The sequence below is a fragment of the Lonchura striata genome, chromosome 15 (genome assembly GCF_050655825.1).
Source record: "Lonchura striata isolate lonStrDom1 chromosome 15, ASM5065582v1, whole genome shotgun sequence".
Taxonomy (NCBI): Eukaryota; Metazoa; Chordata; class Aves; order Passeriformes; family Estrildidae; genus Lonchura; species Lonchura striata.
The window spans coordinates 13,619,147-13,634,948 of record NC_140717.1 but is presented as its reverse complement, the minus strand read 5'-3'; the positions used below and the strand labels follow the sequence as shown (position 1 = coordinate 13,634,948).

Sequence of the window (15,802 nt, the reverse complement as noted above, 5' to 3'; positions counted from 1 at the left end):
TATTAAGCCTGTTGCAGGATGGAAGAATCTGTGTCCTGTCATGGGGAACAAGATCCCCTCCCTGCACAGGTGCCCTCTCAGAAAGGCAGGACACAAACCTCACCCTCCTACATTCCTGCTTTTGGATCTTTTGGATACAATCTTCCAAAGATTCCTTCCAGTGTGGCTGTCACTGGAACTGCTTCACAAGAACTAAACCCTCCACCATTAGGGGCTGTAAATCTATTTTATCTTTCAGCAAGTACCCGTGACACAAGCTGAGTAACTTGCCCATATTTTAGGATTCTAACAACAACATGTCTAGATATAATAGTAAAGAAATTAAAAAATAAAGTAAAAAAAAACAGAAAAACACCTTGCAGGGGTTCTGTTCCCTGGGACCCACTGCCTGGCTGCAGCACAGTGTGAAGTTTGAGCAGACACAAGTCCAACCAAGTAGTTTCACAAAGTATTCTGAAATGCATCCTAAATCCTCTTTGTTTTCAGTGGGGAGAGCAGGAATAAGAATTAAAAAGCCACATCTCCTCAGTACTGGCGGATGGACATTTCCACAGCTGTGTAACAAAATCACTCCCGACAGAAATAGCAACTCTCTGTTAATACACTTGGCTAAAGCACGTTTAATTTATGCTCATTCCCAAGCCTTCCCAAGTATCCTTCCCAGGTTATGTAACCTTCTGTCAGCCTGCACTTCCAACCTCCCCGTGCAGGTGGCTTCCAAATTTATTTCGAACGTTCCCAGCACCGCTCGGCCTCTCCAGCTGGGGCTCCCGGGGCTCCCCGGGGCTCCGGCCGAGCCTCCACCCGCCCGCTGCGGCCGCTCTACCTTGTGGTGGTGGCTCGACACCTCGTCCCTGCTCCTGCCCAGCTCCTCGGCCAGTTTCACGTTCTCCTCCTGCAGAGCCTCGAGCTGCTGGGACTTGTGAGCCGCTGCCAGCTTGAGCGCTTCGCTGCGAGCACACAGAGAGCATCGTTACCATAGGAACGGGAGAGGCGAGGGAGAACCGGGGGAGAGAGGCGGCTTCACAGCTTGGAAAAATACATCGGGGTCACGAGGCTGGGATCGGGCACCGCGGTGCCAACCCCGGGGACACGGGGACGGGGGGAGCCTCCCCTGCCACTGCTCCAGGTACTCGGGAGTTGCCGTGGGCGGCAGCGCTGGCCATGGCTGCAGCCGCGACTGCTCACAGAAGGGAACTTTGCAGCCAGAGGTAGAACAGAATTGCTTAAAAGCATGAAAAAAGAAAGAAAACTCGGAAAAAACGCAACAGGAAAAAAAACCAGCTTTGAGCTCCACTTAGTTAACTACTCCCTACCAGGTCTGACATCCAAAAGTGCAGGATCGCAGGAAGCAAAACCTTATCTATTCCATTATTTTAATAGACACAACTGCAAATGAGACAAAACCAAAGCTGAAGAAAAAAAGGCTTTGCAGCTTTTATCAGCCTGTGTTGCTACTAATGAGCATAGTTTCCTTAAAATATGTTTATTTGCAACAAATTTTTAAAAATATTTAGCATGCTGGCTGTAACATGAGTGACTAAACAGAAATCTTTAAGATTTGACGTCTTTCAAAAAGTACAAAAGATACCCTTAATTTCACTGAACAGTAATTTTTATTACTCTTTTGTTTTTTAAAAAAGGAGATGCAGTATTCCTGTGTGCCAATACTACAGACTTAAACCCTGACTGGAATATTAAAAATACTTTTATAACTGTGGGAAGCAGAAACACCCTTACGTCAGAAACTTATTCAAGCACTTCAAAACACAAGGATCTGTTGTCTCTTACTGGGCACATTTAGACAAAAGTCTGATTTTAGTTCAGCATCTCAAAGGAGTCTGATCTTTCAACCATTCCTTCTACCTGGTCTCACCTTGGCAAATTCCCACCTTGATCCCCTGGACTGGAGCAACCTGCTCCCACCCCCAGCAGTGCTGAGCAGGACCACACTTTCTAACCCTATTTCTAACCCTATTTCTAACCCTATTTCTAACCCTATTTCTAGCCCCGTCTCCTTGCTGAGGTGCAGCACTAACCCCTCCTCCTCTTTCTTCTGGCATTAAGGCACAGATTATTTAGGGAGTTAAAAAAACTCCACACCCAATACTGGGGTCACTGTGCCTGAAATGATCCATGTTCCTGGCAAGGAATTCCCAAGGGGTGGCCAGGGGAGCAGCCACAGGCACTGTCAAATGGAACTACAATATAATTCTAACAATAATAATAATAATAATAATAATAATAATAATAGTAATAGTAATTAGTCAAAGCTGCTCTTAAGCTGTCAGTGAGATTCCAGCTCTCACTCCATGAGCCAAGAGATTCCTCTGGGAGCACACAGGTGGGAAGTGGTTTGTGATTTAATGCAGGACACCTCTGAGAGCTGGGGATGTGCAGCCCCTGCAGGGCAGCAATAACTGGGATCTTTATTCCCTGCAGCACAGCAGCAGCTTTGCTACAATGAGATACCACAGGGCAAATTACTTTATATCAAATGCTTTCAGTTCATTGGTTTGTGTCCAGCGTTACACATTTTGAGCCTGTAGTATGTCAAACGTAGCAGTTCAAATACTGAACAATTAACTCGAGTTTTATATCCCATATACAGGATTTGGTTTACACCATTTAGGAAATAAATACACAGTGGGGCCACAGAAATAAACTTCATAAAGCTTAAATGAAAAATAAAAGCAGAGTCAAGTTTCTATGAACAAAGCCACTTAAAACTCCAAGTGTACTTGTCATTAAATCAGAATTTTCTTCTAATAAAGATTATAATATTATCTCATGTCCTCGGGTGGCAGAACCCTCCAACAAACAAATGATTTCAAACTATTCTCCAAGGATTTGCTTTAATTCCCTTCTGCAACTTAGTAGCAACATTCTCATGCCAAGTTTTGCACATGCCAAACATTTAATTTTCACCCAATATCTGCTTTATAGGTCAGGATACCAGAAAGGTGTTCAAAGATAATTAAAAAAAAAGTAAAGGTAAATATACCCACAAAAATAAACAGATTTAACACTGAAATACTTACAATTCTTTTTTAAGTTCTTCCACTTTCTTGTTCTCCAGATTTAGAAGTTCTTTTGATTTATTAAGTTCCTCTTCATTTTTCAGGTTGTTTTGTTTAAGCATGTCCAACTTAAAGAGGAAAAAAACCCTCATTACACCAACAAAACCACACAGTTCTCAGGAAACAACCCTCAGCCAAATGGGGGCTTGAGCTCTTCCATTTTTTATCTTTAGCTCCTAAATTAACCCAGCCTGTCTGGACTGATGTGCTTGTCCAACAACAAATGTTATGAGACCTTCTGCATTCAAATAGAGCAGCACAAAGAATTCCAAGCCCACTGGACAGCAGTTTCCAGGAATGTGATGTCAACACCCCAAGGTAAAGCCCAAAGCATCCTCACCTCCATTAACTGCTGCAGCCCTCAGAGCATTAATTACTCTTTAAATGCACAGCTTGTTGCTAAAACCAGCTGCCCCCTTGATCTTCATTCCACTAAGATAACTCACAAATTCTGCTTTTCCATACCTTATTTTCTGAGAGTCGGGAGGGCTGAATGCAGTGCCTGCACCCACAGGAAATAAATTCCTTGCAGAGATCTTGTTGCATGGGACAAAGTGTTGGGCATGGATTTCCTGAGCTCGTGTCCCTCACGGAAACACCAGCAGCTCGTGGAGCTGATTGGTTTGCATGCACCACAGAGTGTATTTATTACATAACACATAATCTGCAGCCATTCTCATGGCATTGCAGGACCCTGTGGATTTTTTTAATCCAGGAAGGGAACCCCTCCCACATGAACGTCAGCAATTCTAATTCCGCGCCGGCAGATCCCGCTGGAAATCGCCCCGGCTCCAGCCCAGCTGCTCACTCCAGGGCTCTGCAGGGCAGAACATCAAAGGCTGAGGGCATCCTCCCCTTCCTCAGGCCCTGGAGCAGCACAGAGTGGTGGGAAGACATGGACACAGATCCCAATGGGAACTGCTGCACCTTGGACTGACACCAGGATAACCATGACCAGAAAACCACGTGCATTTTCCATCACCCTGTGCTCATCCAGTAATTTTTCACAGTGGGAAAATGACAGAATCCTCTCCTGCCTACTTCAATTCTCTATAATTCAACAGTTGCTCTCACAAACAAGGCAAAACTTTTCACAGAAAAGCATTTAATGTGATTACTTCATTCTGCAGCTTCTGGTTTGTCTGTCTCGAGTTCTCCAAAGAGGCCAAAGTTTCAATCTTCTCTTTGTGAATGGCATCCTTCTCCTTGGTCACCTGCTCCACTGCCTGGAAAACATCTTCTGCCACTTTGGCCACCTGGATTTAAAGGAAAGTGTGGAAAAAAAGTTATTCCCAACAGGAACTCTGACAGCAAAAGATCAATCCTTTATGCACAGCTCCATGGTTTGTCAGCTGTTCCCCAGGTAAGTAAGGACTTAAACTTGGAATTTATTTGAATTTTGGAGCTGCATAAAGTATAAAATGAACTGAAGATTCAATTACATGCAGAAACAGATAATAACCTCATGCTCATGTCACCACTGAAGAATTTTAATTCCTGGATTTCTAATTACCACCACTGTAACTGCTCTCAGACCTCTCACTTCTTTAGGCAGTAGAAATTCAACAGATATTCACTTCCAACAGCCTGGTATATTTTCAGAACATACAGAATTACAAAACCTCCAAAATTTGGAAAATAATGGAATTAGAGATAAAGCCAATTATTGCATTATTTCAGTGTTGTTCATTACGGCCTCATAAAGGAAATATTGCACAATGATATTAAAATACTTAGGCAGGTGTCATCTATAGGATCTCCTGATTCCAATTTGCATTCAATGTGATTTTCTGGGCTTCAAGCCACACAAACTGAAAATCAAAGTATTTTATAAAGAATTTGTTGGTGGTGAATACAAAACACGTCTGTGAATAAAAAGAGCACCAAGAATTGTCAACATCTTTCCCTTTCTCTCACACTGCTTTTATACAATTACATTTCCAGAAGCAGCACATTCTTTTATATTTTTGGAGTAACTCAGATTGGTAGTTTGCTGTAATTGTACATAAAATTGCACAAAGATTCAATCTAAAACATCATCTACTACTACTTTAGATTTTAAGCTGCAGAGTCCTTCACCAGAAGGAGCTGCTCAATGTCTCCTACCAGATTCAGGGAACACAACATCCTTTTATTCACAGTTTATATTGTTTTCTTGCAACATTCAGCAACAACAGAGGCTTTTGCAGTTAAAAAATACTAAAAAAAAAAAAAAAAAAAAAAGTGTTTTTCAGACTCACAGTTGCAACTTGCAACAACCCCCAAGTACCATATTGAGAGAGCCCACAGCTGCAGTGTGTTATGAAGTGCTGAGAGTGCAGTGAAGTGCAGAGAGGACACCAGGGATTAGTGCTCAGGATTAGTAAAACCAGACGCAGACTTGACTTTTAACTTTGAATTTAAATACCTCTGGTTCCTGTACTACTGCTTGGGCCTGGAGAGTCTCAATTTCTTTTACTTTCAAAATCAGATTGTTCATTTGCTCCTGCAGCATCTGATTTTGGCCCTGAGACTCCAGCAATTTGTCTGAGAGGTCACTGTTAGTTTTTTCTAAAAGTTTAACCTCATCACACAGTCTGTAATAATCCTGGAAGAATTTCCCCATCTTATTCAATAGTCCCTTCAGACTGATGAGCAGACTTTTCTGCTCGTTCCTCAGGCTGTCCAGATCCTGAAGGTACTCAGCTCCCTCCTTCTCCATCAGCTCCATCTCGTGTTGAAGCACATCCATCTTTCTGGCAATGCAGCTGTGCACGCCCCGGAATTCTGCTGCTGATTTGGTCACGGAAGCAAAGGCATTCCTCAGTCGCTCCATGCTAGCAGTGACCTGCTCTTTCTTTGCACTGAGGACTTTTTCCTCACTCATTATTTCCACCAGTTTCATTTTACATTTTTCTTTCTCCTGAATGAAAAGTGCTTTCTCAGCCAGAATTTTATTTTTCTCTCTTAGCTCTCCTAGCTCATTCTCTAAGCAGCAGATGTTCTTTTGAAGTTCTGTACGTCCCAACAGAAATAATTTCTCGTCCAGTTTTCGAGCTTCCTTTTCCATGGTTAAGGTTTCTTTCATAAGAGCAACCTCTCTGTTTAATTTCTGACACTCCTCCTGCAGCTCATCCCTCTCCCTGGCAATGGAGCAAGCGTCCAAGGAAGATGACAGGACCCGCTCGGTGTGTGATGCAGCAGCCAGCTCAACTTCTAATGCTCGTTTGGCATCCTGGGCCTCCTTCAGAAGATTGGAAAGGTCACATTTACAGGCCATTAATTCTTGATTTTCTACAGTCTTCTTACTGAGTTCTCCCTTCAGGGCTTCAATGGAATCTCGGAGTGTGGCATTCTCTTGAGCCAGAGCATTCCTGGATGAGAGGTCCAGCTCACGTTCTCTCTTCAGATCAGAAACTGCCTTTGCACAAGACTTGTTTGCATCAAGAAGCTCCAAGTATTTTGTCTCCAGTTCCTTCTTCTCTTGGAGAAGAGCTTCATTGTGCTTTTCAAACTGCAACGACTTCTGAAGGACAGATTCCTTCTCCAAGGTCAGCTTGTTCATTTTCTCAGTGCAGATTCTCTCACAAAGCTCAGCATCTGCTGAGGCCTTCGCAAGCTTCTCAGCAGTTGCCTGATTTTCATTGAGAAGCTGCTCCTTTTCAGCCAAAAGCCTTTGTTCTGATGAGGAAAGAGCCTCTTTCTCTTGATGTAACTGCTTACATTCCAAACTGAGTGTCTCTCTTGAGGCTTTCATTTCCTCAAGAAGACAAGTGAGGTTCTCAAGGGAATTCTGCAGCTCCACGGTGTCTTTCATCGCTTTGGTGAGCTGGGTTTGCATCTCCTCTCCTCTCACTTTTAACACTTGGTTTTCACTGACTGCCTTGTCTAAACTCACTTGCAGCTTCTCTGTACCTTTGAGGAGCATCTCCTTCTCCTCCTGCAGGCCTTGCAAGACCCTGCCCAGCTCCTCTTCCAGGGCTTTGTGTCTGTCTTGAAGAGCCAAGAGCTCCCCTAGGGCTGAATCTCTCTCTGCAGCCAGAGCTGACACTTGTTGCTGGAGCTCCCTTTGCTCTCTGGCCAGGGCCTCACAAGAACTTCCCAGCTTCTGGATAACATCATCTTTGTCTTTTAGAACTGCATCTTTCTCTTCCAAAAGTCTCTTCTGGTAATTCTCCAGCTCTTCCCATTCTCTGTCACGTTTCTGACACGCCAAATCCATGGCATCTTTGCTGGCCTGAAGTTCCTCCAGCCTTTGGAACAAGATTAACTCCAAGGACCGGAGAGCCTCATTTTCCTGAGCCACCTTCAGCAGCTGTGCCTGCACTGCCTCGAGTTCAGAGAGTAATTTGCTTTTCTCAGAGACCAGTGCTCCCTTTTCTGTGCTCTCCTGCTGGCTTCTGGCCTCAGCTTCTTCCTTCTGCTTTAGGATTCTTTCATTTTCTGCCTTCAGCTCTTCTTGGTCTTGTTGCATTAAGGAAATCTTTGATTCCAATTCTTTAAGTTTTGATAACAAGGGACCTCTCTCTAATTTTAAAGTATTCCCCTCCTGTGCCAAAGTCTCTTTTTCTGATATCAAAGCCCTCAGCTTGTCTGACATTTGTTCGATTTCTTTTCTGGATGAAGCTAACACAGAGCTTAAGGACTAAAATAAAGTCAGGGAGAAGGGAAAACAAAAATCAAGTCAAGCAGACAAATGAGAAATGTGCTTTAATGGCAAATAGAGCAACTGTAATTTAAGTTCTAAAAGTGTATATACTGACACACAGTGCCTGTTTGAACTCAACTGTTGACAGACACCCCTGTTACATTACAGAACATGCATCATCCACAAGAAGTTTTTAATGGCTAAATAATATTAAAAATATAATGGCTTAAAGGTTCCTCCAAAATTTCATGTAATTTATAAAACTATTCTCAATAAATTGACTGTAAATTATTCAAAAGAAGAGCCACAGAATGATTTCATGAGACTCTAAGTGAATTAAAAATGCAAGGAGTTCTATTGGAAACTGACTTACAATTCTCAGTTTCACCTCCTCATGATTCTCTCAAAAAGATGTTGTCATGATCCCTTTAATTCAAAACACCACATCAGTTCTGTCAATATTGTGTGTCAATCTATACACTAAATAATTTGCTACATCATACAGCAAAGATTATAGCAAATAATTGCTGAGGGATGAAAGCAAGCAGTAAAGTCAAATAAACAGGAGGAAAAATTAAAATTGCTTAAGTCAGGCTACACACTGAATAGCTGCAGCTCATACTACAAAATAAAAGGTGTGTAGCACTTCTAAATGAAGTGGTTCACAATGCATCTTAAAATCCACGCATATAAAAAAACAGGGAATGACATCTGGCTCCAACTGGCTGTGCTGAGCCAGATCTATGAACATAAAATGTTAACTGATATCAAAGAACTGTATCTCATCAACTCTTGTGTAACTGAGAAGAACTAACAACCAGTTTGTCCTGTGGGCTTCTCCTCCCTAACCCATGCCCACATACCCTGGGAAAGTTCAAAACCGAAAAACTACAAAAATCCGGCTATGAGAAGTTGAAGCAGAGAGAAAACGAGTCACTGAGACAGAAAATTTAAACTTTAAGTCACTTGCAGAGTGACAAAAGCCACTTACTCTGGCCTGCTCTGCTTGTTTCTGCAGCTCCTCAGCCTGTGCCTCCAGCTCGCTGTTTTTCCTCTGGGCACTTTTCAGTGCCTCTTCTGCATCCAGCAGGTTCTGTTTAAACCCTTGGAGATCTGCATCGTGTTTAGCCACCAGCTCAGAAGTTTCTTTCTCATGCTTTGCCTGAAGATCTTTGTACTGATGCTGGCTGCTCTCAATCTGCTTTTTCTGGGGGAAGGGAAGACAGTAAAACACAGTTCAAGCAGCGGTGGGACCATACTTCTGCACAGTTTTAGTGCTTTTAAAATTGTCCTTACCATGTCTGTTAATTGATCCTGCAGAGTTTTCAGTTCTGCTTGATGAATCTTGAGAGTTTCCTGCTGACTCTGCTCAGCTTTCTGTGTTGTCTGCTCCAGGTTTTTCTCAAGCTGAGCAGCCTTTTCATTTGCTTTTGTAAGCTCAAGCTGTATTTGCTCCAACTGCCTGGAAAGACCAAATGAAAGAACATCACTTTTTGCTGACAGCACCACAAGCACAGAGATGAAAGAGCCAAGACTGTGCTGAAGTTCTATATTCTGACCAAGCATTTAGAAAGAGATTTCATTGTTTAACAGATAGTGCTCTGCTAAACAGGAAGATTGAGTTATATTGCCCCCAATATCGTACTTACAATTTTTATTTGGGAAAAAACCCTACATTTTCTCTCATAAAAAATATGACCCAAGTATTTTCTATATCTAAATAAACTGAGTTAATCAGGTAATCAAATAATCATGAAGCACAATCACAAAACAGCCTCAAGAGGTCATCTACTGTGGGCAATAAGAAGCATGTTATGTAAGAATTTTGGAATTCTGAGTGTTGGATGCTCTTCAAATCACTCCCAGGAGACTGTTTTGATTGATTTAGTTTGCTAGAATAAGCTCACTTGTCATATCAATGTGACATTCAGGAGCATCTTGTTCAGATATTTACAGAAAAATGAAATGAGAAGCTGGAAGTGTGGGAGTGGAGATCTGATGTGACAATGCTCTGACAGTGATGAAATACCTTTCTTTTAACCTCAGCTCATCGTTCATTCTTGTGAGCTGGGCAGAGCTGTCTCCTGATGACTTCATGATCTCTGCAATGTCATTTTCCAGTTTGGCTTTTGCTTCCATCAGCTGCTGCTCCCTCTCTTCTCGCTCCCTCAGCTTCCTCTCCATCTCTAAGCAAAACAAAGGTGGTTAAACTGTAAATTTTAGAGGAAGGATATACAAAAATTCTATACAGCTATAGAACTGTAAAGAACTAAAACCAGCAATACTGATGGTCCAGATCTCACAGATCAACCCTTTAAAAAGAAAAATAATGCTTGATTGAGCTGGTAACTGCAGCAAAAGCTTAAGGACTCTTCAGAAACAGCAAAGAGCAGCTGGTCATTTGTTTCAGAAGTGATTCACTTCAGGCCATGAGATGTTGGTACAAGTTCTGCTGTCTCAGAGGGGAAGGAAGCAGTGCAGGAAGAGACCTGCAGGTCTTGCAGGTGAAAGCACTCATCAGCTGTTCAGCAGAGCAGCAGAAAATGAACAAGGAAGGCAACACGAAGCTCCAGTGAAAAAATGCCTCAGGGCAGACACTGCCAGGAGCAAGGGCAGCCTTGGGATCACCTCTCCCACCACCAGGCAAGGCTTGCTTCAGGGCACCAATCCCTCTGCACTGGTTTGACTGAGATGTAAAGAAATGAAAGGCACAGCAAAGCCTTCTACAGGTTACAGGAGCCAGGCCAGAGCACAAAGCTGATGCATTTCCAGAACATTCCATTTCATCCCTTCCTTACCACTCAAACTAGACTTGAGCTGCTCCAGTTCTGAAGACATGAGTGCAAACTGCTCTTCTTTTTGGTTCAGCTTCTTCACCGTTTCTAAGCAAGGAAAATTTGGAAAACAAAGTTAGTAACTTATTTAAATGCAGATAATTCTACCTACTTGCAAGGTATGTTACCCCTCAGAGAGGCTACAAATAATCCTGTCTGTCGCTGTTGGGGCAGGACGGGAATGAGAAGACTCTGACTCAGAAGGCTGTAATACTAAAAACTCAGATTTATTCAAAATACACTGCTCTTTTATACAGAGCTTCGCAAGGACCAAATCCACAGCATTGGTGCAGAGTGCTTGACGCACAGTGATAGAACTTAACTATAAACAATGTGAAAAACAAGAGAGATAAAGAATTATTTACATTCTCTCCAGCTCTTTCTCAGGCGTCTGCCTGGCTAGAAACTCTCAGATTCTTTCTTTGACTGCATCTGAGTCCCACACCTGTCCTTTCCACAGCCCCTGAAACTGCTTTGGCATCAGCTATGAGATTGAAAGTGTTTAAAAAAGCCATTCTGTTGGCATTTCATTTCTGCAGCTTTTTAATTCTCTGTTATTTCAGCAGCACATACCTTGCATAGCTTGTTGAACATTCTCTGCTTCATCAGCTGCACTAGTAAATTTTTCTTTCTGAAAAATTGATGAAAACTTAAGGTGAGGCTTGGTAGTAACAGCACAATTCAACCACTGAATTCGTATTAGGTATTTTTCACTTACAAATAGAACAGTCTTTGCTCCTATCATAAACAGATCTCAAGTTTTTGAGTTACAGCTTAGCACAGGTCTTCCCTTGCCTTGACTGCAAGTCCCTCAACATTTAAAGCAGCTCCTCCATCAGCTACCACAGAGCTCAGGGTAGGAACAAGAATTTGGGGTTTCTATCCCTGCTGCTGCCAGGCTGCACAGAGGACACCTGTAGCCCTGTGAACCATCTCCTACCTGTGTTTTCCAGTTTTACCAGCAGGAATTGATGCCAGCCAATGACAAAGAGGGAGGATTTTCAGGAAGGCAAGTGAGGCTCTTCCACCAAGTTTGAATATTTACTATTGGCCATGGAAAGACCAAAAATCCTATTGTTTTGTTACTAATGCCAGTGTAGCTCCTCAGGGAAACCCCACCCAACAACACAGTATTTGGAAATTTATTTAAATGAGAAATGTCTTTTAAAACCATTTATAAGAAGTGTGTAGCAAGCATTAATTGGCACAACAGCTACAATAAAGGGCCATTAAGTGTTCCTTAACGAGCAGTCTAAATTTAAACTGCTGCTGATTTTGATTTAATTTTATCTGCAATCCATAAATAGATGAGTTCTATTTAGGCAAAACACCTGGTAACACAGAACTGAGGTGAAATGCTCTTTTTATTCTGAGACGGGTCCCATTAGCTATGAACCCTTCCCATTTTTTTCCATGAGTAAAACACCTTTGGAAAGCTTTGTTCAGAGCTGATCCACAGACTTCCATTACACTCTCACCATGTAACCCAAAATCCAAAGAGTAAAGTCAAAATTTTGGGGTATTACTCACCAAAACTTGAAGTTCCTTTTCCAAAGAATCTTTAACTTGATTTACTGCACTCAAGTTTTTCTCAAAGTCAAGAAGCTTTTGCTCTTTGCCCTGCAGTTCTTTGGCCAGATTACTGGCCTAACAGAGGTGATGAAATGGAGTAAAATAAAATGACAAACATGAATGAAAAATTAGGAAAATTAAAAAGTGAATCTGAAAGAAATAACTAACATTAAAATCACTCTAAGATGAAAAATAAAAGAAAAATTAAGAAGAAACCATGATGGGTTAACTGAGTGAAGCTGATTTCCACTGATGACTACATACATCACAGCACTAATTGCATCTTGGAATAATTTTGAAAGCATTAAAATTTAGTTCTTTTGGCAATAACTGTGAATACATTACTTAATGGCAGACATTTTTGAATACACTCACAATTTCAAAGTTTCAGCATTAGTTCAATCAGTAGTTTTGGTTTAATTGTTTTCATTTTTTGAACTGATTGATTGATTTGTGCTTCAGTTGGCTGATCAGATCAATACACACACAAGGGGAGGAAATCTCTGTACCACACTCATGGGTAGTGCAGAAACCCAGTGTGGACTCAAAAAGAGAATCAAAGGTAAAATTTTGATATCTTGGAACCACCTGTGAAGAGTTTAGGAAAGCTTTTTCTAGTTATTTTCCCACTACTCTTCACTACCATCAGCTTTACAGAGGTGTTTCATCCAAACCCGAGGAAAATCCTGCACCAAGCTGCAGTCTGTGGTTCCAAAGTGCCTGAAACACTGCCAAAAACATCCCTGCAGAGCCTGGGCTTAAAGAAAAGTTCTGTGCTTTCTTTTGTTTTAAAAGCCTCTTCCATCACCTTGTCACAGGAGGGGAAAGGTAATGAAGGAAATATTTCCTCACTGAGTCCCAAATCCCCTTGTCTATTCCCAAAGGTGAAAGCCTTAGGATGTCTGGACCCTTCTCCCAAACAAGCTAACAAAGTAATTTTTCCATAACAGAAAGATTTAAGCACAGACATGCCCAAATCTGCAGCAAGGAAGTGCAGAAGGATTTTTTTTCCTTTTGCTTATTGGTGCAGGTGGAGCAGCAGAAACCTGTTGAGACACGACCCAGTTAATGCTCCTCTCAACCTCCTCAGATGGTCCCAAGATACACATTTGGTAAAACTCCTTTTTTCTGTGATGTATTTCCTATAGCAGATTAAAAGGGTACAAATGTAAAATAAAAGCAAAAGAAAACTGAAAGGATGGATGTTGATACAAACCTGGCTAATTCCATCACCCTTTTCAGTCTCTAAAGTCTGAATTTGTTTCTCAGCTGCCTCAAGCTGCTTGCTAAGTTTCTCGATTTCCAATTTACCTTCAGAATTGGCTTTCTCAAGTGCAGCAAGGTCCAAAAGCTTTTCTTCAGCAGCTTTGATCTGTGGTGTAAGACTATCAATAACTTTGGTTTGTTCATTGTACTTGGCTTGCAGTACCTCTAGCTCCTTTACCTTTATCTCAGCTTCCTGCAATTTGTTTAAAGTGTCTTCCATTTCTACTAGATGCTGATCTTCCACACTTTCCAGTTTGGTCTTCAGGCTTTCCAGGTTTTGCTCTTTCTCCTCCGTGACTGCCACCAGTTTTGCTTTCAGCGACTCGATCTCTTTCAAGTGATGAGATCTCTCATTTTCCTGCTTCACCTTTAGATTTGCCATTTCATTCTCATAGTCTAATTTCATCTTCTCAATCTGAGTCTTTAACTCAGCGAATTCTGCTGTCTGAGCCCCAACACCTTTGCTGAAAGAAACTTTCAGCTCTTCCATTGCTTGCTGATGGGAAGCAATTGCAGATTCCAGCTTGGACTTCCACAGCTCAATCACGTCGGAATTTTCCTTGTTGGCATGGTCAAGCTTGGTTTTCAAGGATTCATTTTCCTTTGCCATTCTCTCATTTGAAGCTGAAAGGGACTTGATCTCTTTCTGCAAGGCTTCCTCACTAAGGCCAAACTTCTCTTTCAGTGAGTTCATCTCATTCTGATGTTCCTTGCCAGCTGCTGCCATTTTTTCTTGCAAAGAACTGATTTCTTGTAGCAAGGAGAGAGAAGTGTCCACGTCGTCGATGTGTTTGCTGGAATCCAACCTCCCTCGGAGCTCAGCCACTTCCTTCACCCTCAGTGCCAGGTCCCTCTCCAGCTCCATGATCCGGGACTTTTCTGACACTGTGGCCACCTATGATCAACAGCATTTTAAGAAAAGAAGAATTATAAAAGATACATTTCATACAAAGACACTCAGGCCTTGCTGAAAAGCTTCCACCGAGCATTGCAAATTGCTTCAAAAAGGGGAAAATGTCCACAATTCATATGACAAACATCTTATATTGTCTATAAACATTGAATTTACTGAATTTTTTTCTTCTGGTAGTATCTAGGAATTGCTAAAAAATTTACCCCTGAGGGGTATTATCAACGATTAACAAAGTGTTCCTCAGAACCATTTCTAGACTGGAAAAGAATGGAGAACCTTGAGGTCTTTGTTGAAATAATTTCTTCTAAATTCATCTCACAGCAGTTGTAAGACTGTCAGAAAATGACAAACACAATTTGAACTGATAAATCCTCTGAAATCCCTTCTATACCTGCTTCTCTCTGAAGAAGTGTCCTCACACTATCTAAGCTTTCCACTGACTGTTGGAGCAATTTTTGCTACAGCAAAGCTCCCAGAATTAATTCTAATTGGGAAGTTATTGCTTTGACTTTCTGAAGAAGCTATTACTTACCCACAGTTGCCCTTTAAAAGTACTTAGTACACATTCAATTGTTGGTTTTATATTCATCCTGGGCTTTTTTATTCATCCCACCTGACCTTCAAGAAAATCCCCATGTGTGAGCATCAATATATGTGTGTGTTTGTATATATATATTTTTTTCTCTTTAAGAACTGACTGACATCTGCTGAACTTCTGACTTGGTACAAAGTATGTCAGTAATATTCTGACAAGCAGCAGTATTACTAATTGCTGGGATATCCATTAAAATATTATATCATTGGTGGGAAAAAAAGAGCTAAAAAGCTACTGCAAACCATGATTTAGCAGAGCAAGTAGTGCAGCAGCTACTGAAGAGCTCAGAAACCAAGCCCCAAATACTCCATTTGTGCTAAAAGGACTTGGGTTTTTTGGGTTTAATGAACTCTGCTAGTTTTTAAAATGAGCTACTGAATGTTCCTTTCTGTCAATTCATGATCCCATCTTGCTACTTTTGGATCCAAGGATTTCTTTTGCAGTGTGAAGACATCTTACCTGAGTTCTTCAACGAGTCACATGTCCAGGCACACACACACACCCCATGGAAGCTCAAAATTAATCCTAATTTTTTACAGTGTTCCAGCTCTGGCTACGGCAGGAGCAAGGACCTGTTCCAGCACGTGTCACCCCCGGCACTGTGCCATCAGAAATCTTCCACAACACAGATCAGGCTCGTTATTCAAACAGGGAAAACCATTACCCTAGTGTCTTCTAACTCCCTCTGGAGTTTGTCAGCTTTGGTCTTTTCAAAGAGCAGGCTCTGTTCAAGCTCCTTAATGCGGGCATGCTCCAGTTTGGTCTGCGTCTGTTAGTGGAGAGGGAGAGGAAGAGAACACAACGGTGCCACCATCACATGCCAGCACAAGAGGAGGAGCCACATGCAGGCCGTGCTGCCAGAGCCTTCTAACAGGTGAGCAGAGAGGATGCAAGGGGGGGAAAATGGACAGGGAA

General features: G+C 41.9%; 1 protein-coding gene across 7 annotated transcripts in view; it reads right to left on the bottom strand.

The window, feature by feature from the left end:
• The window catches only part of CLIP1 (CAP-Gly domain containing linker protein 1), a 59,930-nt gene that overhangs the window by 10,325 nt on the left and 33,803 nt on the right, over positions 1–15,802 (bottom strand). For 3 of the 7 annotated variants that reach the window (XM_077787250.2, XM_085592740.1, XM_085592738.1), the window contains exons 10-21: positions 15,552–15,656; positions 13,330–14,274; positions 12,072–12,188; positions 11,115–11,172; positions 10,506–10,589; positions 9,737–9,893; positions 9,004–9,169; positions 8,699–8,914; positions 5,488–7,704; positions 4,199–4,336; positions 3,042–3,148; positions 827–950 (exon numbers count right to left, since the gene is read on the bottom strand). In XM_077787250.2, the coding sequence (XP_077643376.2) occupies positions 827–950; positions 3,042–3,148; positions 4,199–4,336; positions 5,488–7,704; positions 8,699–8,914; positions 9,004–9,169; positions 9,737–9,893; positions 10,506–10,589; positions 11,115–11,172; positions 12,072–12,188; positions 13,330–14,274; positions 15,552–15,656 (4,434 nt within the window). The remainder of the gene's footprint in view (positions 1–826; positions 951–3,041; positions 3,149–4,198; positions 4,337–5,487; positions 7,705–8,698; positions 8,915–9,003; positions 9,170–9,736; positions 9,894–10,505; positions 10,590–11,114; positions 11,173–12,071; positions 12,189–13,329; positions 14,275–15,551; positions 15,657–15,802) is intronic. The other 4 variants (XM_077787249.2, XM_085592742.1, XM_085592741.1 and 1 more) reach the window with 3 other exon arrangements.